This window comes from Phoenix dactylifera, chromosome 16, assembly GCF_051530095.1.
Source record: "Phoenix dactylifera cultivar Ajwa chromosome 16, Ajwa_hap1_PhDact_Kaust_v1.1, whole genome shotgun sequence".
Taxonomy (NCBI): Eukaryota; Viridiplantae; Streptophyta; class Magnoliopsida; order Arecales; family Arecaceae; genus Phoenix; species Phoenix dactylifera.
This window is the reverse complement of record NC_143205.1, coordinates 14,378,680-14,405,661: the sequence shown is the minus strand read 5'-3', so window position 1 is coordinate 14,405,661 and position 26,982 is coordinate 14,378,680. Positions and strand designations below refer to the sequence as shown.

General features: G+C 34.9%; 1 protein-coding gene and 1 long non-coding RNA gene across 4 annotated transcripts; one reads left to right on the top strand and one right to left on the bottom strand.

Moving 5' to 3' along the window:
* Positions 1–348: 348 nt before the first annotated feature.
* LOC120104195 (oxysterol-binding protein-related protein 2B-like) lies at positions 349–26,581 on the bottom strand. Of its 3 annotated transcripts, XM_088712248.2 has the most exons (4): positions 26,334–26,581; positions 3,775–4,137; positions 2,159–2,252; positions 349–1,021 (listed from the first exon to the last, which is right to left on the bottom strand). In XM_088712248.2, the coding sequence occupies exons 3-4, from the start codon at positions 2,199–2,201 to the stop codon at positions 558–560; spliced, it is 507 nt and encodes a 168-aa protein (XP_088568374.1). In that variant the 5' UTR covers positions 2,202–2,252; positions 3,775–4,137; positions 26,334–26,581; the 3' UTR covers positions 349–557. The 3 variants fall into 3 exon arrangements, with proteins under 3 accessions (XP_088568374.1, XP_089784000.1, XP_088568373.1); XM_089927874.1 differs by lacking the exon at positions 26,334–26,581 and having other exon boundaries at positions 3,775–4,619; XM_088712247.2 differs by lacking the exons at positions 3,775–4,137; positions 26,334–26,581 and having other exon boundaries at positions 2,159–2,761.
* On the top strand, positions 25,529–26,724 carry LOC103699139 (uncharacterized). The gene is made up of 2 exons (XR_602827.6): positions 25,529–26,140; positions 26,291–26,724. It is a non-coding gene; the product is annotated as an uncharacterized LOC103699139 (long non-coding RNA).
* Positions 26,725–26,982: the final 258 nt, after the last annotated feature.

Here is a 26,982-nt window from a genome sequence, read left to right as displayed (position 1 = left end):
TGACGAGCAAGCTATCAAGACACAGCAACAAAAAGAATCAACTAACAAGGGGAAAATTCCGAGTACATATACCTATATAAGAAATAATTCAAATATTCAACACATATGCTGACAGGTGGTTATAGACCATCATAAAGTCCACAATAACCTACAGCACATAATTCTTATATAACTATATATGGAAGTCATCAAGAATAAGTAATCGAATCTCGTAAAAACTTTACGTGACTAAATATATAATATGGACACAAATTCACTTAATAGAAGGTTATGACATAAAAGTGACATACGCATACACCTTCTAGGATATTAATGAGAACTAAGTTGGACATATAATTAAATGGGCAGAATTTCATGAAGTTGAGAATTTAATCTTTGTTATCAATTTCTATGTCATCAAGCTACAAACATACCATTGATATCAAAGATAAGATACAAGGCATATTCAAAGTGCGATCTTTGCATGCATTTTGTATATTCATAAGCTAGATCCAAGGTACATATCAAGCTAGAAACATACAATTCATGTCAAAGATGGAATGCAAGAAAAGTTCTGATTATGATTTTACCATCTTCCCATATTCATAAGCTTGATCCAAGAGATATGAATATTCCAAGTCCTCAAAACACTTCTGAAGGGATGATAATGGCTCATTAAAGTAAACTGGCAGACATACTCGTGTCAGATCCTTTCCAACATTATCTTTAATCATTGACCAAAGGCTAACGCCTTTCTCCTTCTCAATAGGTTCTGGCAATTTCTTCCTTCTTTCAACATGAGGCAATGCATGATGAACATTATGTTCTATTTCAGCATGCATCATCTCCGCATCACCTGTGCTATTATCACTTCTGCAATTCTGACTTGTATGGTTTGTATCCCTTGTCACAGAAGCGCAGGTATCAAATGAGTCACTAAAATACTCCATTGTATCAAAAAAGGAAGGCTCATCTTCATCTGACAACTCATCAAATTCTTCTTGCTTTTCCACATCCTCAGATGATTCTGTTGTACTGTACTCTGAACAAAATTAGGAAGCATGAGAACATAGAATAAACATCTTAAATATAATCAAGAAAAATAAGCAGTATATCAATTTTCAAGTGAGACATTAGCAGCAAGTTCCATAGCTACTAGAGACAACATTGCAGCAAATGATTTAATGGGCACAGACTATACACTTACAGTGAGGTAACCATGAATATTAATTGAAGAAAATCTCATGCATGCAGAGTAAAATCAATAATGAACATATGCCCTTATAAGACCTGGTGCTGATAATTAATAAAAACAAAGATCAAAGCATCAGAAAAAGGGTCATTATATGCAGGCAGTTGAGGTACTATATAGTGCCTAAGCGGTATGCAGATCCTCAGGCAGGTGTGCTTTGCCAGTTCATGGTTAATACACACACACACACACACACATATGTAATTTCATAAAACTACATAAAAAAGCAAGTTGGCCTAATTATGAACAATGTTTCACATCATCATGCATTCACGAATCAATTAAGTTGGTCTAATTGCACATGAAACATCCAGATATCTTCTAGCATCATTAGTTCAGTTCACATGAATGCCTATATAGAAAATCACCTCTTCTATTCATACTCAAGCACTAAACAAATAGTGTGAATGGGTGACAACAATATTTATCCGCCCACACAAAATGTTGTGATCATCCATGCACATAGATTTTGTGTTATTGGTTTAAAATATTCAAAAAAAAAAAAAGCTACACTGACCTTACACACATTAGGCCCATTGAGCTCCAATGAAACTATTTTTTCGCCATCATTCCAATATAAATTCTGTTTGAAAAGATTCTTAATAAAAGCATTGCCAAATAACATAACTAATATCCATTTACCACTTTTCTAACTGTAGCATTTCAATCACCATGACTAGTATTCATTTTTTTTTGCATCATTTGAAAAGGTGAATCTGATGGAATTATAGATTGTAAGAAAACAATCGAACTACAGGACCTCTCTATTTTTTGACAAATTGAAGCTTAAAACAATTTTCAAAAAAAAAACTTAAAGAGGATCAATCAGAAGACAAGTGTGCTATACAAGACATAAATTGCTATTTTATGAACATGCTCACACTTGAGAAAATCAAATATAAAAGATTTGATGAACATATACCATACCACTGTATTTTCCATGTCCAGAGCTAGAAAATTCAGTTTCCATTAACTTCAATTGGCCCCCATGGATTGTTGGTTCATCTTCCACATTAACTTCCTGAGAAAACATATATATATATTGCAGTAAGCATAAAATTTCAACATATGAAACAATAGAATGATCTTTCAACCTTAAAAAAAAAGAAGGAAAGGCCCATAACCCATACAAAAGAAGACAAGCAAGATTAATAAAGAAATCATTTGATTATCAACGGAATGAGACTAAGGATCTATAGTTCCCCTGCTGCACAGGTCTCAAGAAGATATTTTCAGAGAAAGGGAGGGGTCAGACCCACAAGCTTCATAGATGGAATGAAGAAAACACAACAAAGCATGAATAGCAGCTCAAGTCTAGAACTAAATCTTCCAACCTAAAAAAGCACATCATAGGTCTCAACAGAACATTGTGGCAGGCATGTCAAAAATTGGGTATAGCAAGCTTATTTCGATAAAAAAAAAAATAGTTGATATTGTGGAAACCTTTCATCCCTTCATATGTGAAAGTGTGAAACCTTCAATAGAAAGCATACATCATGTACAAAAAAAAAAATGCAAGAGTTTACATATTAGACATCCACCTCACTAATACACCTTTTAGAACTTGTGGATGATAATATAGCTGAGTTCGTCGAGGAGATGGTTGAATGAAAAAATGAAGAAAAAATTATAAAAATCAGCATTTGAAAATGTACTCCAGGAGGCAATGTATAATGGAGAAGCTATTCAGCTAGTCCTCAACCTTAATCAACAAGCATTATTCCATCTAGATTAGTTGGCTTTGTGGGAATAAACTTTCAAGATATTTTCAAACCAGCTTCCAACTTGATAATAACCTGCTAAACTGGAACCTAATACCTCAACAAAGCAATTAGAAGGGGCTACCACGCAGGGGCAGAGACAGAAATGTAACCTAGGCATTGGCCTAAGCACCTCCCTCTACCTAAGTTTTATGCAATCCCCCTGGTTACTCATTCACAAATATTGCCTTTTAAATTACTTGCAATAAAGCAAGAGCTTACAACAAAATTATCTCAAATATTTATCAAATGGAAATGCATTATAAGTTGGTAGATTTACACTTCGGGGGATTCCACAAATATTTACACTTTTAAGCATTATATTGTCCATGCACTGAACCATGTCAGAATTGAATTTTAATAGCTAGAACCTGCAGAGTTTCAGACAAGTGTTTACAGTATAAAAGAGTGAAATGAATAGCAAAGCATTACTAAGACCAAGTCAATAAGGAAAAAGGAGCACTTAGACAAGACCCTACAGAAGATACTAGATCTTAATTGCTCAACCTTGATGAATGGCAAACCAGAGAAACCATATTAAAAAGCTATGTTATCCCATATAATCAACTCGCATGCAAATTTATCTAGAATAATCAACAAACACAAAACCATAGTCCTTTGTGTAAATAATAATTTCTACATGCTGAGCTATAAGACTAGATGCAACCTTTCTCCAATATGACCAAAGCATAAGGTTACATCAGTTACCAATAAGTCTAAGCATGATTGCGGCAAAAATCCATCGTTTAAGTAAAGAATGCACCTAAATAAGCATATGGATACCTCGAACTGTGGCTGAAATGTTCCAAACAAGTTTAAATGTTCTTCGTATCGAAGCCTTAATTACTTTTGATACTCTGAAAATTCTGACAGCATGATCTTCTCACAGTCCTTTATAAGTTCCTCGCTGAGGCCCTCCACATGCATACGATCTCTAAGCCTTGCAGTTGAAAAGGATATGTCACTGGGGGTAAATGAAATCTTTTCACTCAATGATCTCAGGGAATATACACTTCTTGCTCAGACCAAAGCCTCAATCCATGCCACGCGATCTTTCTTTGGACCAGTTCTCAGATGAAGTGTCTTTGTTGGAGAAAATATGTAGAATCATCTATCATCAGACTTGCTCTCACGAAATGATGAGATCTGTGGAGAATAAACAAGTAAATAAGATAATTCACTATCAAATCTAGCCAAATATACAACAAAGCAGACTTTAAAATGCAGAGCAATTTCTCTTAGAAGTGTTCTATTGAAATGATGCAGCACAAAGAGATGGCATCTCAGATGCACCTGTGGTATCATCCAGAGAACAACTATATTATCATCTTGTATCTCGCAGGCACAGATCCGAACTCACCTTTTCTTTATTTATTTTTAAGATAATGGTGGGGCACTACCAGTCACTTCCTTGAAAGAAATAACATGAACAAACAGGTCTAAACCTTGGGGAAAAAATAACCTCCCAAGGTTCCAAATGGAGGAGGGTGCATGGCTGGGCTATGCAACAAGCATTCATGTATGAGAGAAGTCAGTAGCCACTTATATTGATCAATCTATTATAACTGCCATTATTTTGGGTTTTAACTTTCAACATAAAAGAACCAAGAAAATAATGATGTTTTCCTTTCTATAGAAAATGTATCAAGGACTAAGGGAAGCACAGAGAAAATGAAAAGGAAATTGCAGTAATGCATACAAAATTGAAGACAGGTGACATTTTTAATCCTAAAAAACTGAATAACCAATATACGCAACTGCATTGCCAACTCAAGAGACCCAGGAGATTATTTTCAATTGTCTTATTTCCTATGAACAATATCTCTACACCAAGAACTTAAGAAACAGAGAAGTAACTTAAGAAACAGAGAAGTAAAACAAAAAGGATATAGTGCATATGAAACTTCACAAAGCAATACTCCATAAAGTCCACCGGCCATTGAGTAAATTTTTACAGAAAAGTAATATTTTTGCAAGATATAGAGGCTTCTAATGAAAACAAACCAGTGATGCACTATAAAGAATGCTTCTCACTATGCTTCTGACATACTTTGGTGGATCAGTTTAAGTAGTCCCCCCAAAACGGAAAGAACTAGACTTGAGCATTTAGATGCATAACATCAACAGCTTTTTTGACAATCCTCTCCACCTTCTTTTGCACAAAAGAAATTTATTAGCTAGATCTACCATTAAACCTGAGATCCAATCTCACTCTTGCCAGTGATAATTTCAACTAGCATGTCACTTGAAGTGAAGATGCTAGCATGAGTCAACATATGGATAAAACTCCTTTGTACTCATAGAAATGTAGAGCATTTACAGATTTTAGAGATATTAAAACTGTCGAAACTCAACTCCATTTACATCAGTTTGAATCTTCTTCAGGACCATATGGAAAGCCTTCTTGCGAAGCTAGTTATTTTCCCCGAAAGAAAATCTTTCTTTATGATCATCGGGCATTTCCTTCTTGCTAATTAATGTATAATCAAATATTGTGCACGGTCACAGGGTCAGCACTTCAAGGCTAATTTTCAAGCTTAGAAGATTTAACATTTGAACTTTAGCATCAATTAAAAACATGAACAAGAAAATTCAGTAGTAATAACAAATTTAAGAGGGGCAATAATGACAAGTAATGGCGAATGATATCTTTCCCTACATACAATATGCTAGAGATAAATCACTAGCAGAGATTTTTATGACTGCTATAAAACGAAACTTCTTCCCTACCAGAGATTTTTTTCCTCAGAAAGACGTAATGCACGTGAGAAACTAGCATGCACGTGACCTCGGCACAGAAGTGGAAAGGTTGCCGGGATCCAGCCTAAACGTTATTAAAACCGAATTCAAATTCCTAGGAGACGTCTTTCCGAAAGGAAAAGGTTGCGTCTCTTGTAACGAATAGGAGTCCCCGTCGCTTCTTATATCTCTCTCGCAACCACCCCAGCCCCAGAACTCCTTCACAAAACAGTGAGAACAGGAGGAAGGAGAAGAGAAGCAATGGCCCGAGGGAACGCCGCGTTGCAGAAGAAGCTCGCAGAACTCGAATCGGAGATTGGAAGGCTACTGGAGCGCCCCTCGTCGTACATCCATGACGACATCAACGGCAAGGTTGGTCTCTACCAGATTGCCCGAAAGATTACTTTCATCAAGAATCTCCTGACGGCCGAGATGGATTCACAATGTGGAGGCGGGGCCGAGCACCTGAACGACATGGCCATGAGGTTGTCCATCCTGGAGAAGACCTTTGTCAACTGGGCGATCGCCGCAAGGTTCTCCATCCTTGACGAGCCCCTCGTCAACCGGGTGGAATCAGGGGATGGCAATGGGTCTGTCAACAAGAGTTCTGATACGTCTGCCTCATGCTCATGCACTGAGTCCTGCGTTCTTGATGAAGAGTTTGTAGAGGAAGACAATGTGAACCAAGAAGCCAAAGGATTCGGTGCGTCGGAGACAGGAACTATCCTTTCGCAGGTTTCGCAGGTCGCAGAGAGAGGATGGGCGGAGACTAAGGAGGAGGGAATTGATGATGAGGAAGAAAACGAAAGAATTCAAGAGGAAGAGAAGGAAGGGGAAAGAGAAGTAGTAGCAACAAAGGATGAGAAGAGAAAGGACAGGAAACAAGGAGAGGTAACTGAGGATGAGGAAGAGAGAAGAGAGAGGATACAAGGAGGGAAGGCAAGTGAGAGCAAAGTAGAGGTAAATGAGGATGAGAAGGCCGGAGAGCAGCAGCAGGAGGCAGAGATGGTAGAGGAAAGAAAACTAGCGGTAAAAGAGGATGCTCAGGAAAGAGACAGGGATCGCAAGGGAAAGACAGTTGAGAAGGTCGAAGTAGAGGCAACAGAAGAAAAAGGAAGATGGAAACAAGAGGGAGAGATGGCAGGAGAAAGGAAGTTCAAGGCGGCAGAAGATAAGGGAAGTGAGAGGAAAGGAAGGGCAGACCTGGCAGGGGAGAGAAGGGCGAAGGAAATAGAGGAAGCGATGGCAGAGGAGAAATCGGCAGGGGTAAAAGATGAGAAGGAAATAGAGAGAAATCCAGAAAGACAGATGGTAGGGCAGTGTGTAGCAGAGGTAATTCTTGATAAGCAAGAAGAGAGGAAAGAGGAAGGAGAGATGATGAGGGCCACAATGAGAGGAAGAGTGAGGAAACGAGAGGCAGAGATGGTAGAGACGCAGAAAATAGAGATAAAAGAGGATGAGAAAGGAAGAGAAAGGAAACAAGAGTCCTCCTGTAGGGTCAAGAACTGCATGGCTATGGGCTTTGCAGCAGCAGCAGGATTCACAATTGCATTGATCGGGGTAGCGGTCGCAAACATCTGCTGGGCGGAGGAGATGGTTTACCTTGTCCCAACCTGAGATGAATGCCCTTCTCTTTATTTTCTAATCACAATAAATCCTTCTCTTTTTTTTTGGCTTAGTTTCATTAAGTACCAGTTTGGTGATATACATTGACTGAATAGTCTGAAAACAAACTTGAATAGTTCTACTATGAGAGTCTGTTCTTTCTTTTTTGTTCTCCATGAAATATGTGGATAATTTTTGTGGTTCATTTCTTTTCCATTTGTTCACCATATATCTACCTTTATGTTCTCAACACTGCTACGTTCTTCAGTGCTTGCATCATATTTACTTCCCAACAATACAGACCAGGCAAAATTAATTTTCTTATTTTTTTTCTGGAATCTTTCCCTAAAGTCTTACTCTCACTGCTATTTATACCACACTACTTCCTGATCTCCACTTCATATGTATTTGCACAAGCCAATCCAACCATCATGATCTTTTCTGCTCATTGGCGAATTTTGCACAAAAAAAGGGAAAGATTGACAAACTTTTAAAGTATAATAACATCTTTTGATTTATTTTGATCCTCAAAATTCTCCTTTTAGAAGAAGTTCATGCCAATAGTTCTACCAACCTGTGATAGAAATTTTATCTCCACAGCCTTTCGGCAAATTTTCATGAACATATATAACTTATTTAAATTTTTTTGAGATGTATTCATAATCTTTTTGTTTCATGTCTATAAAATACTATATGGGGATATTGGCACTTTGACTGCGCCCACTTCCTCCTCGGTCTATTTGACAAAGTGTTATTAGTCGATTTGGATGTTCACCTTTGATGAACGAAAAATTTGGCATTTAGTTGTTAATAGTCTTCAAATACTTTATTTTCCTCTCGTCTCTCATACTCTGGACATCCGAGCCAAAAAAAGTATATAACTACGCCTACTGTTTCAGGCTCGGATCACCTAAGTTTGATGGATTTGGCCCTAGTCAAGCTTTGGCGCAAGCAAGGTTTTATGTTGTGCTGAAACTGATCTATTTTGGTTGAAATGGATCAGTTTTAGATGAGACTGAACCTAAATTGGCCGGTCTTGGTCCAATTTTTGGTGGTTGAGCCAGTTTCAGCAGAAACCACCAAAGCTAGCTATAGATGCTCTTTTAAAGTTTTGATTTACGCCTTGCTATCAAACTGAGACAGCTCTTTATTTTTTTTAGTATATAGGATATATATTACCAATTTTCAACGAATTTTCTTTCTTTTCGTCAAGTTAAATGAGGGAGATACATAATAAACAGTCCTTAATGGGCCAAGGCCTCTAAAATGATCCTTAATATGGTACTTTACAAAAGTACTTGTAAACAACAACATTACATTTCACGAAAATAATCTTTTTACATAAACTAAATGCAACATTCCATAACTACATGGATTAGTAGTGAGCTATCTCATTATTACTCATTCCCATCAGCATTCCTACCCATATCGTGATGATTGTAATGATGATGACTGCTGTCATTTGCATGACTGACCTTGAAATATTACATGGTACTAAATAGGTAAATGTAATTTATTTTGTACTCTTCAGTATTTGTCTTGTTACCTTGTGCTTGAGTGATATTTGGTATTTATTAAGAAGAGCACATTCATGTGATATATTCAATGTATTAAGCTTCATTACAATTTAGCTTCAGCCTATATAAACTATGATTTTAGATAACTTAAAGAACCATCAAATGATTAAAAGCAATGCGCCTCGAATTTTTTACAATTTTATTGAAACTCTGAAAGTCGGAGCAAAATTGCTGGAAAAAAACTCTATCTAAGGGATCAAAACTGAAACTAAATTTTAAAGCGCTGGTGCAACCATCTCGAACCCAGGTTGAGCTTGGGTTTGCCAAACCCGGGCCTGACATAACATGTTGACATCTCCAGACATGGTTCTAGGTTACAAGGGTTTAGATAAAACCAATTTACTACACAAGCATGCATAAGAATTACATTTATTTTTTACTTTTGTACCATAGACTATTTACACATCTATCAACCCATGATCTATGTAAGTTTTGGTTCCAATTTTAATTTGTTTCATAGAGATTCAAAAATTGGGAAACAATCAAAAACCACTGGGTTCTTAGTTAGCTATCAACCAAAACTAGCCAGAATAATGTGCACCCCTAGTATCAATTGCACAAGTTAGGCAATATTTGTACAGTAAAAGGTTTAACATCTCTAAAGCAAACTCAATGAATCTTTTTGTGCTTGGGAGTGTTTCTGAAGACCCACTCAATTATTCCACATTTTTTTCACTAAACTAGTTTATTAATTAGAGGAACAACATTGTTACCCACTAACAAAATATAATTTTGATCAGACAAGGTAGGGAATATGTATGTACCTCAAAGCAATCCGTTCACGATAAAGACTAAAGAGAACCAACACGATATTCAGTCAGAAAGTGGAAAAGCTTATAAAAGCACCATAAGCACGAAGCAAATTCAAGCACAAACGTTATAATTAAGCATCTATTTAAGAATATATCATATTACAAATTTTGACCTGATCCATATCCGACCTGATTACCACTTCTATTGTTGACGCTAAAATAAATTAAATGCTAAATGTTGCCCAAGGTGACAACCCAAGAGGGGGGGGTGAATTGGGTTTTCTAAAAATTATGTTCCCTAATTTTTACTTTGAATAGAATGCAGCGGAATAATAGGATGTTATTTACTTAAGCTCTAGGCAATTACAAGTAAAGCAGTGGAAGATTAAGCTAGAGCAATTATACTATGGCTTTAGGGTGCAATTGATCTAAAATTAACTTATAGTTGTATGATCAATCTTAATCTATGTGTATGGTAAGAATGGAGTGGAAGCTAAGCAAATCACTTATAACTCTATAGAAAACAAAGCTAGAGATATTACACAATCAAGCATGAATGGAAGGCATGAAATACAAGAGATAAGGCATCACAAACACAAAGATGTATAGTGGTTCGGTGCACCCCAGCACCTACATCCACTCCCCAAGACCTCTTGGGAATTTCACTATAATCCCTTAGATTACAGTCGGTTGTTTTACAAGCTCACAACCCAACTTGTTGTTTTGCGAGATCACAACGAACTCGGTCGGTTTTCACAGGCTCACCGACTAGAACCAACCGATTGTTTTCACGGGCTCACAATCCAACCCAGTTGGTTTTCCCAAAGGCTCACCAACCACAACCTTACAATGATTGTTTTCCGGGTTCACAATCAACCCAGTTGGTTTTCCCCAAAGGCTCACCAACCACAACCTTACAACGTTGGTTTTTCCCTTTGGCTCACCAACAAACCTTAATCCCTTGATTCAATCCCTTGATTGAATCAAGTTACAAGATATTAGAACAAGAGTTTAAATCAAATACAAGCTTCTCAAATAAGCAAATATAGCAAATGTAAATAAGTAAAGAAAAGAGAAGAAGCCCTCAAACTAATTTGTAGATGGAGGAACTCGGCTTCTTCTTCACTTGCCCCTCTTCTGATTTTGCACGAAGTAGAGGATCTCCGAGGCAGCACACGGATGGAGAGGAAGCTTTGGGATTCACTTGGATGCTCTTCTTCTCTCTATTTTACTTTGAATGGCCCTTTTGTGCTTATGGGAGATTTTCCTTGTAATCTCTTTCAAATCTCTTCCCTAAATGTTTTCTCCCACTTCCATGCCCTCTTCCCTAGCTCTCCTCTTGATTTTATAGCTTTAGAGGGAGTGGAAACAAAAATCTAGCCATTAGAGACAAAAATAGAGCCGTTGGAATCAAGAAAAAACTAGCCGTTATGCCTCCCAGCGTGCTAGAGTCGACTCGGCTGAAGCAGGAGTCGACTCGGCTGAAATAGGAGTCGACTCGTGAATAGTAGTCTGCCGGCACTGTAGCTGGGAGTCGACTCCGCACTGTAGCACTGAAGTTGGAGTCGACTCGAGATCACTGTAGCGCTGAAAATCAACTCTCTGTCTTTTTGTTTGTTCTCAGTCGGAGTCGACTCGTAGAGTATCGGAGTCGACTCGAGCACTGTTTCTTGAAACTCTAGAGTGCCAGAGTCGACTCTAAACTTCCCGGAGTCGACTCGAGGACTATTCTTTTGAATTTTTCTTTAAATTTGCTCCTCCAACTTGAATTCTTTAAACTTGAAGCTTGGGCCATAAATTGTAGCTTTCTTCCAACTTTTCTTGAGAGCTTTTGAGGCCTTCTTGTATTTTTCCAACTTGCTATGTTCCTTGCAAAATAAATTATCTTTTCTTCTTGCAACATAAATATTAGTAATTATACTTCAAGGTTTTGTGATCATCAAAATCAATCTTTAACTCAATCTTTGGGTCATCAGTCTCCCCCTTTTTGATGATGACAAAACTTGTAGTATGTGCAATAAAATATATTGTATTCTAGGACTAATGCATAGCTAAGTTGCATGAAGTAGAAAACATATATATTTAAAACATACTTCATGATAATGCTTTAGATTTAATCAGCGTAATACAATCAACATATTTCAATTTAAGCTGATTTGTATTCAATTCAAAACATAAAGCATTATGAGCATATACTTAGATATTTCTCCCCCTTTTTGACAACATTAAAAAGGTTGCAAGATAATGAAACATTAAGCACAAAGATAAGAATACTCAAATATTTCTTTTTCTTTTTGTACTCTGATTTGTATGTCAAATTATTGCAAGAATATGAATCATATAACTCAAGGCAATAATGTTAGAAAAAGATAAATGAGCATAGATCAGAGCCATTTTGGATAATTTCAGAGCAAATTATGATGAAAGCACATCTAATGTGATTCCAAGGATAGTTTTCAACTCAAGTATAGATGGAATCTTTCTTAAGTTAAATCAAGAAGTACCACAAATGATATTCAAGGAAAGCACGAATGAAAATCTAACCTCTCTTCAATAATAAGTATGAAAGCTTGTTCATTTAAGATCTTTTGCCCAATATATTAAGTATTTTATCCACATGAGAGCAATTTAATTAATTTTCAGAGTATAAGATCAAAACTTATATACTTGAAAAACATATCATCATGTTGGATCATTAATTCTTAATGACTTCAAAGTTCTTTTATGATAATAAGAGCATTGGGGCACAAATACCAAAATATGGATCCATGCAATTTTTGATACATCTTAGAGCTCTTTTAAAGATTTTCTTTTATTCCTTTAGAAAATAAGCACAATTTGGTACATATAATAATGAATTGGCATAAAAATTGAAGTTCTAAAGAACAAGCCAATAAGAACTCATTAGTAAATTCCAAAAATAGGTTTTCTAAGAGATACTCAAGAACATTCAACACATTATTCTCTCCTTTTGTCATTAAGTTAGAGGCTCTTAAGATCAACTGTTTGAATTGCAATTTGGTTCATGATTTATGCATAAGATATATTAACCAAATAACAAGCCTCAAGGTGTATCATAAAGATTTTCAGATTTAAATTTCAGATGATACATATTGGAGAGTATTAGGATCACTTTTCATTTAGTATTCTTTCTCTCTCCTTTAGTTATAGATTTATGCGATTAAGTTCCATAAGACCTCTCCTTCTGAAATTTTCTTTCTCCCCCTCAATTGATCATTCTATTTAAGAGTTTAGAATTTGAAGATAATGTTCAATAAAATTGTCAATCTCAACAAAAATATATTTTCTATAAGTTTCAGCGTATTTTCATAAGACTCAAGGTTTGAGATAAGACAACCTTTATAGAACTCATCTCAAGGTATAAACTTATAATTAAAGCAAGTCTTGCCATATAAGGAGGTTCATCAAAAGCAATCCATAAAAATTCAAGGTATGCATCAAATTAAAGTAATTTTTAGGATAAGATACTGAATATCTAAAGCTCCCCCTCAAAAGATGCATTCCTCTTTAATCATTCTTTTCTTTTGTTGAATTTCAGATTGTAATGACAAGTGTGAATAAAACTGAAATTCTATGATATCGAGAATGTAGAGTGATCTAGAATTATTCAAGATTTATAGCAATCACTCTTTTTAATCTTTCAAGAACAAGTTATGCTTCCTCTTAATTTTTGAGAAAATGTACTGAAATATTAATTAGAAAATGATTCATTTGAAGCTCAAATTCTTTCAAAAGCATTTATACATTTTTTTAAGAATCATTTGAGTGAGCTGAAATGTTTCTAGACTTAAGATCATTCACTCTTTTAATAATATATATATATATATATATATATTTTGATGGAAGTCTTTAATAATGTAGGAGAGAGAAAAACATATAGATGATCATTGAAGTATATATAGTTATAGAACTCAATTTCTTAATCATAGTTTTTCAGCAATGTATACATGAAGCACAATAAATCTTTTTAATATCAAAATAAAATCATATATTTAAAAATATTTGTTTGCAATTAAGATCATTGAAAGACACATCATTTGGACCAATATTAGTACACTTTAAAGATAAGAGATGATATGTTTCGGATGCGTATCGGAGCAATCAACCAAGGCATCAAAATTAATTCTGTTTTTCTTACATTAAGAATTTATTTAGAAATCATATTGAGTTTAAGCTTTTATACAAAATCAGATTCTGAATTACATAAGGATTTTCAATAGAGGCTTTCAAAATCATAATTTGAGATATGTATCTTCCACATTGTAGCTCATCTTAAATCATTACGATTGAAAACACATATTTCAAGCATATAAGCGCATATTCAGAATATTTGTATTTATGTTGAGTTTTGGTATGAATTAGAACATTATATACCAAAATTAGGCAAGTTGAAAGATAAAACAAAATCAATTCATTTTGTCTAAATAGAGATATACTTCTCTTCTTCTTTTTACAAATTTATTCAACTTTCAGATTTCAAAAATGATTGTGAACGACAAATCTAAAATTTCTTTTCAATAATACCATAAAATAACTTCATACAGTATTTCAAACATTCAATCAAATTATCCAAGCATGGAACATTACAAAATATTGAGAATCCATAATTCAGAACATCATGCCATATGCAAAATGTATCATGTGTTAAGTCATGCATTAAAATATTAAGAAAAAGTATGTCAAGGATCAAAATCAATTCTTTTCAAATAAACTCCCCCTATTTAAATATAATTTTGCACTGATTTCATCCTTAAAATGTGTTTTCAAGTGATTAAAAATTTGACTTGATTCTTCTTATATACTTTCATTTACTTTGTCTTTCATTTTTACTTTCTTATGCTCTATACTCTATTTGCTCCCTATCCGGTGGAGTTGGAAGGGGCACGAGGTACTACCACTAGCCTCCCTCTTGTGCCGTCCCTAATATACCCTACACCGAATAGTTGGGTCAAATAGTGCCGGGTACTACCACTAGCCTCCCCATTGGCACCATCCCTATGATGAGCAATATAGAAAGGTTAAAATATTCACTTCAAATTCTCTCTATTTAAGTGTAATTCATTACGGATTTTATCCTTCCAAAAGAATGCTCACACAAGTCTCACAAATGTGCCGAATATATTATGCTTGTTTTGTTTTTCCTTAAGATTGGAGTATTTGCCTTTACTTAGATTTTACTTCTCTTGAATAATATCCATTTTCTTTTCTTTATCTCTCTCTCTTTTTGTTATTCTCAAGTAATTTACATGAAAGAGCAGAATAAAGAAATAATCTTATGTATCATATAGATGTATATCATGCAAACAGCATTTTCATTATGCTCAAGAATTCATAGCTTCTCACAAGTCATTTTAAATCAACATTTTAAGCATATACTTGTGTATTTCATGGTTATGATATAGTTAAAGAAATATTTTAGTTTGAGCAAACCATGAAACAATTTCTAAAAGCATAAATCAATTAATACATATATGGACATGATATCAAAAGATTAATAATTAAAGATTTCAATCATACCATAATAAGATTTAAGTTATTGACTTTGCTCAGCTAATTTATGAGAGGGATATCTAAAATTACCGATACATTCTGCATTCTTCAAGTCAAATACCTACTAGATTTCTTATGTGTAAACTTTTGGCTGAAGAAGGTCCTCTCTCTTATTTGCATGTGAATGTATATTGTATCTTACGTGGAGGTGTCCTTCAAGTTGAAATCTCTCATTTTCTTGCTCAAGGATCCTGCAAACTCCTTTTCTTTTTTTGAAAGAAAGTCATTAGTTTCTTCAAGATACAAAACATTCATCCAACATATTTTTAACTAGATGACTCAATATAAGATATGACAATAGTTGAATGTTGAGTCACTTTACTCAAGAGATTGCCTAAATATAAGCAAGTACATATCACTTGAACTAAAGAGATAGTTTCATTAACCAAGATGGTTCAAGGACAAGCATGTTGAAAGATTCATCAAGATCAAATCAATTTCTTATTTTCAAAATCAATTTAGCTTAGATTCTATTTGCTTAAGATAATTATCAATAAGGCATGCTAGCTAAGTTTTGATCAAATTGCCTTAAACAATTATTTCTATCAAAATTCAGATTATGATTCATTTGTTATCAATAAAATATGATTTATTAGAGTTAGATAGAAGTCTTGCACAAGGGCACATAATGAGCATACAATCTGGTCTACTAGCTGTATGATAATACAGTTATTCTATCATGCTTCAATACAGCTTTAAAACAATAGATCTACATTGCTCATCCTTTTCAAATTCTACAAGATGGGGTCATAGACATACCTTCTTCATGCCAATCTTCTATTAAGAGTTTTCTTGTGGACTAACTTTGGTCAATGAAGATCCCCTTTCTTGTTTGGCTTAATTTGGAGTTCGAGAGAAAATGTTAATTCATTCATCATACATATTTCAAACTCACCTTGCATGAGCTTAGTAAAATCTTCATATAAATCTCCATTAGTAGAACCAAGAATGATGTCATCAATGTATACTTTGAGCAAGTAAGATATCACAAATTCTTCTTTTTGATGCAAAGATTTATCACTATTACTTTCTATCAAAAGGTTGCTTAAGCTTTTATATCATGCTTTTGATGCTTGTTTCAAATCATATATTGCTTTATCATATTTGTAATGAGTGTTTTCAAATATGGTGGTTATTTAACATATATCTTCTTTAATAAAGTAAGCACATAGGAGTCCATTCTACACACTCATTTGATAGAATATAAAGCTCATAAAGCAAGCAAATGATAATGGTGATCTTTACTTCTAATCATACAAGAATCTCATCAAGATCTATTTCATCTTTTCTTGATTTAGTCTTTTAGTAGTCATCAATTTTTCTTCATTAAGTGCATTTCTGAAAAACTCAATTTGGTTCTAATTATTAACATGTTTTCATATTGTTATATGTAAAAGATTAACCATATACATATATAATTTGATTTTAGTATCTTGATAATAAATCATTAGTCTCATAAAGAATAAAATGACTTGATATTTCTGCAACTAAAATCTTTTCATTGAATATTCTATATGCATTGCTTGATGAATGATATCCAAGGATAGACATATCTCTATCAGATTTGGCATTATTTTCATAAGAACATATCAAGCATAACATGTACGACTGAAAAATATGAAAGATATGCAATAGTTTATTTTCTATTTTTCAGAAGATCAAAAGGAGTTTTCATCAAAAATAGATATAATAGAAATTATATGTATGACAAGCAGTGATGATAGCTTTTAACAAAAATCATTTAAGTAGACTATTATACACCATTGTCTTTTTCATTTCTTCAAGAGTTCCATTAACACTATTTTACTTATGGTGTCCTTAGTGCTGAAATAATTGGATTTAATATTATTTTCTGTATAAGCTTTATCAGGATTTTGGTTTTCAACACTGTGCCTTGAACTCTTTATCTTCACAGTTTGGAAACCTTTTTCATTTGAAATACTTTTACAAGATTTAGCAAATACAGAAAATACTTTAATTTTATTTGCCAAGAACAAATCCAATATAAGCTTTTGAAAACTTAGTGATGGAAATAACATCTTTAGATTTAGAAATTGATTCTTGTTTGTTTCCTTAGTTAGCATGCATAGCAAATTTTGACCTTTCAGAAGATAATCTAAGTAAGTCAATGACAAGGTCTTTTGAGATTAAGTACATACTAGCATGAGTTGATTTTATATGCCAAGGATGGTTTCTTTAATCTTGGTATTCATAGTGCATATATTCAAAATCACACCAAGTACACATTATCATATCTATGATCAATAAACAATAATACCATGGATAAAAACTCTCAATCAAGCATATAGAGAATTCATAGAGTTATTCTTAATAAATTGATTAGCAACTTATCTAATAGTGAGTAAAGTATACTATAAAATGAAATGATTTGATTATATTTCCAAAAGTATTTTCTATATCATAAAATTGATCAATACTTGCAATTCATATCAAATACTAAAGCAAAAATAATGATGAGATGCAAGGATTATTGATTTCATTATTATTATTTTTGTTAATTACTTTTCATAAGTATATTTTAAGTTTCTTTTGTTCCATGGGTATCTTGGCACACCTATGTCTACATCCTCATATTTTCATTTTGGGTACCCAAGCTTGCTTGGGTCCTTGAGAGTTAGGACATATGGTTCCTTTTGGAACCCAAATCTGTTTAATAGTAATAACTTTACCATTTGATTTAATTGTGTTAGAACGATGGGAAAAGTTGTTATGCCCATTCTTTTCATGTTTGAAATAAGTTATCTTATTTAATGGTTTGCTTGGTGAATTGATACCCTTTTTCTCTAGAGATTTATTATTAAGTAAAGGAGTCAAGCCAAGTTTTGATTTATCATAAGCAACATATTGGCTTTCAAACATCATTTTTAATCGTTCTGAACTTACGGTGAATTTGTTAATAAAAGATTTTAATTGATTAATTTCTTTACTTAAGTTTTGATTTTCTTTAATTAAACTCTGATTTTTTTGAATCAATTGTTCTAAATTTAACCTTAAGCTTTCATTTTCAGAATTTAGTTTATCTTGTATCTCATCACTAGAATTTCTTTCTTTTAAAATTTTCAGATTTAGTTTCTTAAGATTTTTATTCTTTATAGCTAATTTTCTACATTCACCATACAAATCATGAAAAGCATTTAATAATTCATCATAAGGGAATTCTTCTTGAGAATCATTTGATGTAAAAGTAGATTCAGATTTTACCTTATCTTCTTGTGCCATAAAGCACAAGTTAGTTACCTTTTGTAGTTTTTTGGAGCTGAACTGCCTCGGAGTCGACTCGGATCGTTTTGGAGTCGACTCGGCTGACTTGGGAGTCGACTCTAGAGCGCTTGGAGTCGACTTGGCAAACTTCGGAGTCGACTCGTAACCTTCTGGAGTCGACTCGGTTGCAGGGTCTGAAATACATCGTTCTGTCTTTCTTCTGTTACCCTTAGAAGTCGACTTGAAAACGTCGGGAGTCGACTCGGCAACCATCGGAGTCGACTCGAACCTTTCTGGAGTCGACTCGCTGACAGGGTCTGAAAATCTGAGTCTCTGCCTTTCAGACTGTTTTCCTCTAGGAGTCGACTCGGACAAACTGGGAGTCGACTTGGCTGATAAGGGAGATTCTGCAGTTTCACTGTTAGTATGTAATTGAAGCACATGTGAGCTAATTTGAGATTTATCATAAATATTTTTTAAAGTATCCTAGATTTCTTTAGCAGATAAGCATGCAGAAATCTTATTAAATATAGTTTCATGGATAGCACAATATAGTATGTTCATAGCATTATCATTCAATTGTGCTAAGTCTTTTTCATTAACAGTTTGAGAGAGTGTGTGAAGGTCATTTATTATGATATTCCATAAATAATAGTTTTGTGATTGAATAAAAATGCGCATGCGTGCTTTCCAATATGTGTAGTCTATGCCATTAAATAGTGGAGGTCTATCAATTAATTGTCCCTCTTCTAGAAAACTATCTATTTGAGTTGTCATGATCTTTGGCTCTGGATCGTGAGATCAACAATTAACTTTAGAGCACCTGCTCTGATACCACTTGTTGCCCAAGGTGACAACCCAAGAGGGGGGGTGAATTGGGTTTTCTAAAAATTATGTTCCCTAATTTTTACTTTGAATAGAATGCAGCGGAATAATAGGATGTTATTTACTTAAGCTCTAGGCAATTACAAGTAAAGCAGTGGAAGATTAAGCTAGAGCAATTATACTATGGCTTTAGGGTGCAATTGATCTAAAATTAACTTATAGTTGTATGATCAATCTTAATCTATGTGTATGGTAAGAATGGAGTGGAAGCTAAGCAAATCACTTATAACTCTATAGAAAACAAAGCTAGAGATATTACACAATCAAGCATGAATGGAAGGCATGAAATACAAGAGATAAGGCATCACAAACACAAAGATGTATAGTGGTTCGGTGCACCCCAGCACCTACATCCACTCCCCAAGACCTCTTGGGAATTTCACTATAATCCCTTAGATTACAGTCGGTTGTTTTACAAGCTCACAACCCAACTTGTTGTTTTGCGAGATCACAACGAACTCGGTCGGTTTTCACAGGCTCACCGACTAGAACCAACCGATTGTTTTCACGGGCTCACAATCCAACCCAGTTGGTTTTCCCAAAGGCTCACCAACCACAACCTTACAATGATTGTTTTCCGGGTTCACAATCAACCCAGTTGGTTTTCCCCAAAGGCTCACCAACCACAACCTTACAACGTTGGTTTTTCCCTTTGGCTCACCAACAAACCTTAACCCCTTGATTCAATCCCTTGATTGAATCAAGTTACAAGATATTAGAACAAGAGTTTAAATCAAATACAAGCTTCTCAAATAAGCAAATATAGCAAATGTAAATAAGTAAAGAAAAGAGAAGAAGCCCTCAAACTAATTTGTAGATGGAGGAACTCGGCTTCTTCTTCACTTGCCCCTCTTCTGATTTTGCACGAAGTAGAGGATCTCCGAGGCAGCACACGGATGGAGAGGAAGCTTTGGGATTCACTTGGATGCTCTTCTTCTCTCTATTTTACTTTGAATGGCCCTTTTGTGCTTATGGAAGATTTTCCTTGTAATCTCTTTCAAATCTCTTCCCTAAATGTTTTCTCCCACTTCCATGCCCTCTTCCCTAGCTCTCCTCTTGATTTTATAGCTTTAGAGGGAGTGGAAACAAAAATCTAGCCGTTAGAGACAAAAATAGAGCCATTGGAATCAAGAAAAAACTAGCCGTTATGCCTCCCAGCGTGCTAGAGTCGACTCGGCTGAAGCAGGAGTCGACTCGGCTGAAATAGGAGTCGACTCGTGAATAGTAGTCTGCCGGCACTGTAGCTGGGAGTCGACTCCGCACTGTAGCACTGAAGTTGGAGTCGACTCGAGATCACTGTAGCGCTGAAAATCAACTCTCTGTCTTTTTGTTTGTTCTCAGTCGGAGTCGACTCGTAGAGTATCGGAGTCGACTCGAGCACTGTTTCTTGAAACTCTAGAGTGCCAGAGTCGACTCTAAACTTCCCGGAGTCGACTCGAGGACTATTCTTTTGAATTTTTCTTTAAATTTGCTCCTCCAACTTGAATTCTTTAAACTTGAAGCTTGGGCCATAAATTGTAGCTTTCTTCCAACTTTTCTTGAGAGCTTTTGAGGCCTTCTTGTATTTTTCCAACTTGCTATGTTCCTTGCAAAATAAATTATCTTTTCTTCTTGCAACACAAATATTAGTAATTATACTTCAAGGTTTTGTGATCATCAAAATCAATCTTTAACTCAATCTTTGGGTCATCACTAAATGATACAACAAACAAGCAACCAAAAAAAAGAAAAAAATATGACAGCTAAAGTGCTACAACAAGAAATCTTTATATACATTTGTAGGTAAAAATAAGATTTTTGAATTTGAATTTATTTCCCTGATTTTTTTCCATCATTTTTATGAGACTGACTGATTTTTATTTAAATAAATTTAATTATTATTAGAAGTGTAATAATCAAAATTCTAGTTTTATAAAGGAAATGAAAATAATGAATTGAAACATTACCCCTCTTTTAAGGGCAGGAAACAAAAAAATGAAAATAATGTAATAAAATTTCATATTATTTTTCTTTTAAAAGATACATACCATGTATTAGATTGCTAGAAATGATTGATAAAAAATTATAATTTATTTAATATATTTTAGAAGTTATAAATATTACATAAGATCATGCTAAACAATTAGTGATACTGATGGTTATTTTTTTTTATTACACGTGTAAATTGATTGGGGCCAAAGCCATTATCACTTATAACAAGTGTTATTTTTACGGAAAAATGATCTTCTATTTTTTGCATAAATTTGCAAATACTATTATGCATCTTCGATTGTTGTAATGTCCATCTTACATTGTCTGTTATCCGGCGGCCTCCAAATTAGGGCTAGAGCATGCCTATATAGCAAGTTATTTGGGGTCAGTTGTATGATATGGATTTGTTGGGTTTTTTTTTTAAGGGGGGATGAAATCTAACGTGGAGTTTTTTGAGTCCAAGCACCAAATTACCCATGGGGCATTGGAGTTTCTGAAAAAATCAGTAAAGTACTAATTTCTCTCTCTCTCTCTCTCTCTCTCTCTCTCTCTCTCTCTATATATATATATATATATATATATATATATATATATATATATATATATATATGATGGTTTCTCTTTGGCTTTCTCTGTTTCTCTTTCATATGGTAGGCAATTCTTCAAGCCCAATGGGGATGCATCTAGCCTTAGGCCCTGTTTGGAGGAGCTGTTGGAAGTAAAGCTGTTGGAAGTAGAGCTGTCTGAAATAGAGCTGTTATAAAAAGCTGTTTGCTGTTTGGTAACTACATTCGTAAAGTGCTGTGGTACTTTGTTTTGTGTTTGGTAAACAAATTGAGAAAGTACTTTTGTATAACAAAATTATCATAAAGGACATTGCATAGTATTATACAACAGAACATAATAAAACATAACATAAATTAATACATAAATATACGATATAGTATAATATTGTTGTAATATAAAATAATATTATGTTAATATAGCATAATAGTAATATAATTATTAGAGTAAATTAATATTTAGTAATATAACATAATATTAAATTATTTAACATAATATATTAATGTATTATGATATAACGTAATATATATTATATTTATAGTATAATACAATAATAAAAGTATAAAATATTATAATTATTAGTATAAATTAATTTCTCATAATATAACATAATATTAAATTATTTAAAATAACATATTAATGTATTATAATGTAATGTAATATAGTATAATATTTATAGTATAATACAATAATAAAGGTATAAAACATTATAATTATTAGTATAAATGAGCAGTACTTTTCCATCCAGCACAAAAAAAGTGAAACGCATGTCAAAATCACAACAAATATCTTTTCTAAAATGTGGTTCAAGAGATGCATACAAAAATTGAAAAGAAAAATACCTTTTCTTACGGAAGGGAGTCTGACGGTTAGGGTTCTTGGCTCCAGCAGATTTTTAGGTTTATAAAGGGACAAACTATGTAATTATTATATTTTAATATGCGCATTTTTGTTAAAAATACAGCTTTCCGAAAAAGCTGAAACAGCTTCCTCCTAAAAGCTCCAAATTGGAGCTTCTTCCCAAAAGCTGTTTCCAGCTTTCCGTAAAAGCTGAAACAGCTTTTTGAAAAATTTACCAAACACAGTTTTTCATCTAAAAGTACTTTGGAGGACCAGAAAGTGCTTTCTGGCCCCCCAAAAGCTCCCCCAAATAGGGCCTTAGTAGTGGAGGACCAAAGTCATATCATTGCCGTCTTAGAGCGAAACATTTGTTCCTACTTCTCCTAAGCAAATTTTGTACCAAATTTAGTATCGTAGAGACGAATTTGATCATTTACCGCTCATAATCTATCCGCATTGCCTTCCATCTTCATTAAACAAATACAAGCAAAGAATCACAAATAGGCACCGGAAGCAAGCTCTGATCCCAATTAGGAGGTCGTTAGATAATATTGCAACATTCTAGAAAATAGAAGGTGAACATTACATCAATCAAAGTTGCAGAAAGGTATTTGCAAATTTATGCAAAATGAAGAGGAGTATTTGTAATTTTATGCAAAATGCCGGAGGTTATTTTTTCTTGCCCTTATTTTTAACCCGCTCCCGTTTTGGGCAAACGGAGGGTGTAATGGGAAGAGGCGAGGGGGTTCGGGTTCACCGACTGTACGCCCGTTCTGGGCCTTCGGTCCTGGAGCAACACTGCATGCGCTTTGTAAATCGTGCCATCATGTCTTATGATCGAGTTGGACGGCATTGATCTAAACAAAAAATCCAACCAAAATATTTATTACCATCTATAAATATTCCTACCTAAGTCGTTGGAAGTATTCGTAATCTTTCAACTGCGGCTGACCTACCCCAACTGTATTTGGATGCAGCTAGAAAGAGGTTGTGGTTCATGGCATCCATTAATAAATATTACATGAGCACATGATTTCTGAAAAAAAAAAAAAAAAATTGTCACGCCCCGAATTCAGATCATGACACGGCCGTGCTATTGCAAAATTAAACATACAATAATACGCAGCCACTTTAAAACTTCAAATCAATTATGAACAATTATATTCTTGAATGTCATCAAATGTTTCATCAGTAAAGATGGATTACAAAGCGTCTAAAAATAGCAAGATTTGATATTTCATTTTTTTCCATAATTCTGAAGCATGTTGCACTCCTTGTTTCTAGCATCTCCTATTCAACTGAGAGAATATAAATAAATTGGTGTGAGCTATAAAACTCAATGAGTAATCATACATAATTTTATCAGATCAAGGATAATATTTTTTATACTAGTGCATTATTTTAAGAAACTAATGGCGGTAACAAAGTAAGCACTTCATACAACATATAATCAAACCAAACGTAAAAACTTTTGTCTTTATTCCATGCTTTGAAATCTGTGCTTGTAATAAAGTAAACATTTCATATAATCCAACCAGTCATAAAACTATGCAAGTCCATTAATGCAACTTTATAAATATGATAATACATTATAAAACTTTTGCCATAATCAAACTAGTTATAAAACTGTGCATGTCCATTCATGCAACTTCATAAATATGATTATGCATCATAAAAGTTTTGCCATTATTCCATACTTTAAAATTCATACTCTCATATGGTAGTATAGCTATGGCTGCTCTTATTCCCACGGTTACCACTGCAGGGTCATCTTCCAATTACTATTACCCACTGGCGGAGGCCGTAAAGCCAAGTTACTTTTACCCACTAGCGGGAGTCGTATGCCTAGTTACTGTTATCCACTGGCGGGGGTCGTGCATAGCAATCTGAGAGTTCTTAAAACATATCATTTTTTTCATAAATCTTTTCTCATAGATACATTGGAAAGCGAATAATGGCATCATGCTAAATAAAACTCATGATCATGCTGAAAACTTTATTTTTCTATGCATCTTTCTATATCATCATAATTATATGTATATAATATAATAATAATCATAATCCAAAATCATGTAATCATTTGCTAACACATGCTTAATCCTAATTTTGTGAAAACATAAATAATCATATATAATTTCATAATCGAGTAGTCACAAGTATTTGATTAAATATAAGATTATATCAGGATTACTTTTTCCACAATTCATATACACAATTCCAATTGCATAAATAATACTTTTTCATCTTATAAAACATGATACATGATTCATAATAAGATTAAGACATGTTACTTACCTTAATTTGCTCACCAAATGCCAATTCTCCAATACTTAGCAAGATCATTAAATTACATGTCACTTACATATTTAATTTCTATTTATTTATAATCTTAAAGTCATTTACAGCCCATCCATAGGACTCAATTTTATTTTCGGGTCCATAGCCTAATTCAATTTCTGGTTCAGGCCCATGGCCCAATTCAATTTCTGGTTCTGGTCTAATCTACTTCCTGGTTCGGATTTGATTCCATTTCTGGTTCAGGTTTGGGTCAATTGCATACTGGTTCAGATCTGACCCAATTTGTGGTTCAGATCTGGGTTAATTGCATTCTGGTTCAAATCTGACCTAATTTTGGTTCAGGTCTGGGTCAATTGCATTTTGGTTCAGATCAGACCCAATTTCTGGTTCAGGCCTGGATTAATTGTATATTGGTTCAGTTAATTCTGAGTTTAAGAATGTTGGGCTCGAACCAGGGCCTAGCCCGGCCTCGGGCTTCTGAAGCCAATTTATTTAAAGCCCACCCCGAAATCAGGCCCAAATCGGCCCACAACCTTTTTTTTCTCTTTTCTTTTCCTTCTTTCTTCCTGAACCTTTCTTTCTCTTTTTTTTCCGTTTCTTCCTCTCTACTCCTTCTTTCTTCTTTCCGTTCCGATCTCCTCCCCCACCGCTTCTCCTCCTCACTTGAAGCGAGGAGGCTCGTGGAGCGCTCGGGAGGAGCTGGGTCCGAGGTCGGCGGTGCCGGCGGCCGGCCAACATCGCACGCTGCTCGATCTGTAGCGGCCGATCCCCCCGTCTTCTTCATCCTTCCTCTCTTGAGAAGGGAGGAGAGCGGCTCCCACTCACGGAAGAGGTCGGGTGCGACCAGCGGCACCCGCGGCGGCCGGCCCCCTCTGTTCCTTGGTGGAAATGGGGGTCGAGACCACCCTCTCGAGAGGAAGGGGCCTCTGGCCCGCCGTAGTTTCGAGCGAGGGCCACTGGAGCCTGCAATTGGAGCCGGCGGCTCCTCCCTCGTGCCCATTGGGGTACAGGAAATAACCCACGGTCGTGGCCATGGATGCGGCCACGACTACAGCCGAGCTTGCTGCGACCAAAGGAGGGGAGGAAGGGCCTCCGGCCGTCGACGGCTGCGGCTAGGCATACCAAGTAAATTCTTCCCCTTCCTTCCCTCTTCTTCTTCTTCTTCTTATTCTTATTCTTCCTATTCTTTTTCTTTTGTTTTCATTCTTTCCTTTTCCAGTTTTGATCTCTTCTATTTCATTTTCTCTCTGTCTTGTTGTTTCATGATTAAGCTAGATCTACTTGCATAATACCATGGAAGAAGAAGTCAGGGACTCACCTAGCTCCGGGACAACTCTGTGATGTTCCCTCCGGCGGCTCAGATCCCCACTCTTCAGTTCCTTGTAGCAAAAAAAAAAAAAAGAGAGTGAGAAGAAATGAGAGAGTGATGGAGTTCCTTTGCAAGGGATCCGTGGGCTTTAATAACCCTCGGCCGAAAGAGAAGAGGGGTGGTGATCATGGCTGTTAGGCGGTTATAACCGCCTCAACAGCTGGCGATCATGGTCACTAATTTGGGTTTCCAAATGGACCGCCGATTATGGCCGAGGTCGGTCCATTTGGCCCGACATTTACAGTACTCAATGTGCAAACGTGCACAAAGTCTGCATAGCTTTACTAGAATATGGCAAGCCCTATCCACATTATTGATATCAGTTCAAAATTTCGTAGCATTTATTTTTTTTAAGCAATCGATAGAAATATAATATTATATTGAATATTATATTTGACTCTATTCCTCCGTGATCGAACTCTTAGTCCATCATCAAGCTCTCTTCATACCTAAATGCCGTCTATGGTCGTGTTTGGATAGCTACAACTTTCGCATTCATGTGGCTGGTTAAATAGGATAGAACTACTTTCTATTTATTCTTTATATATATATAAATGAATACTATATGTTGGCTTTTTATATACTTAAATGCACTTGC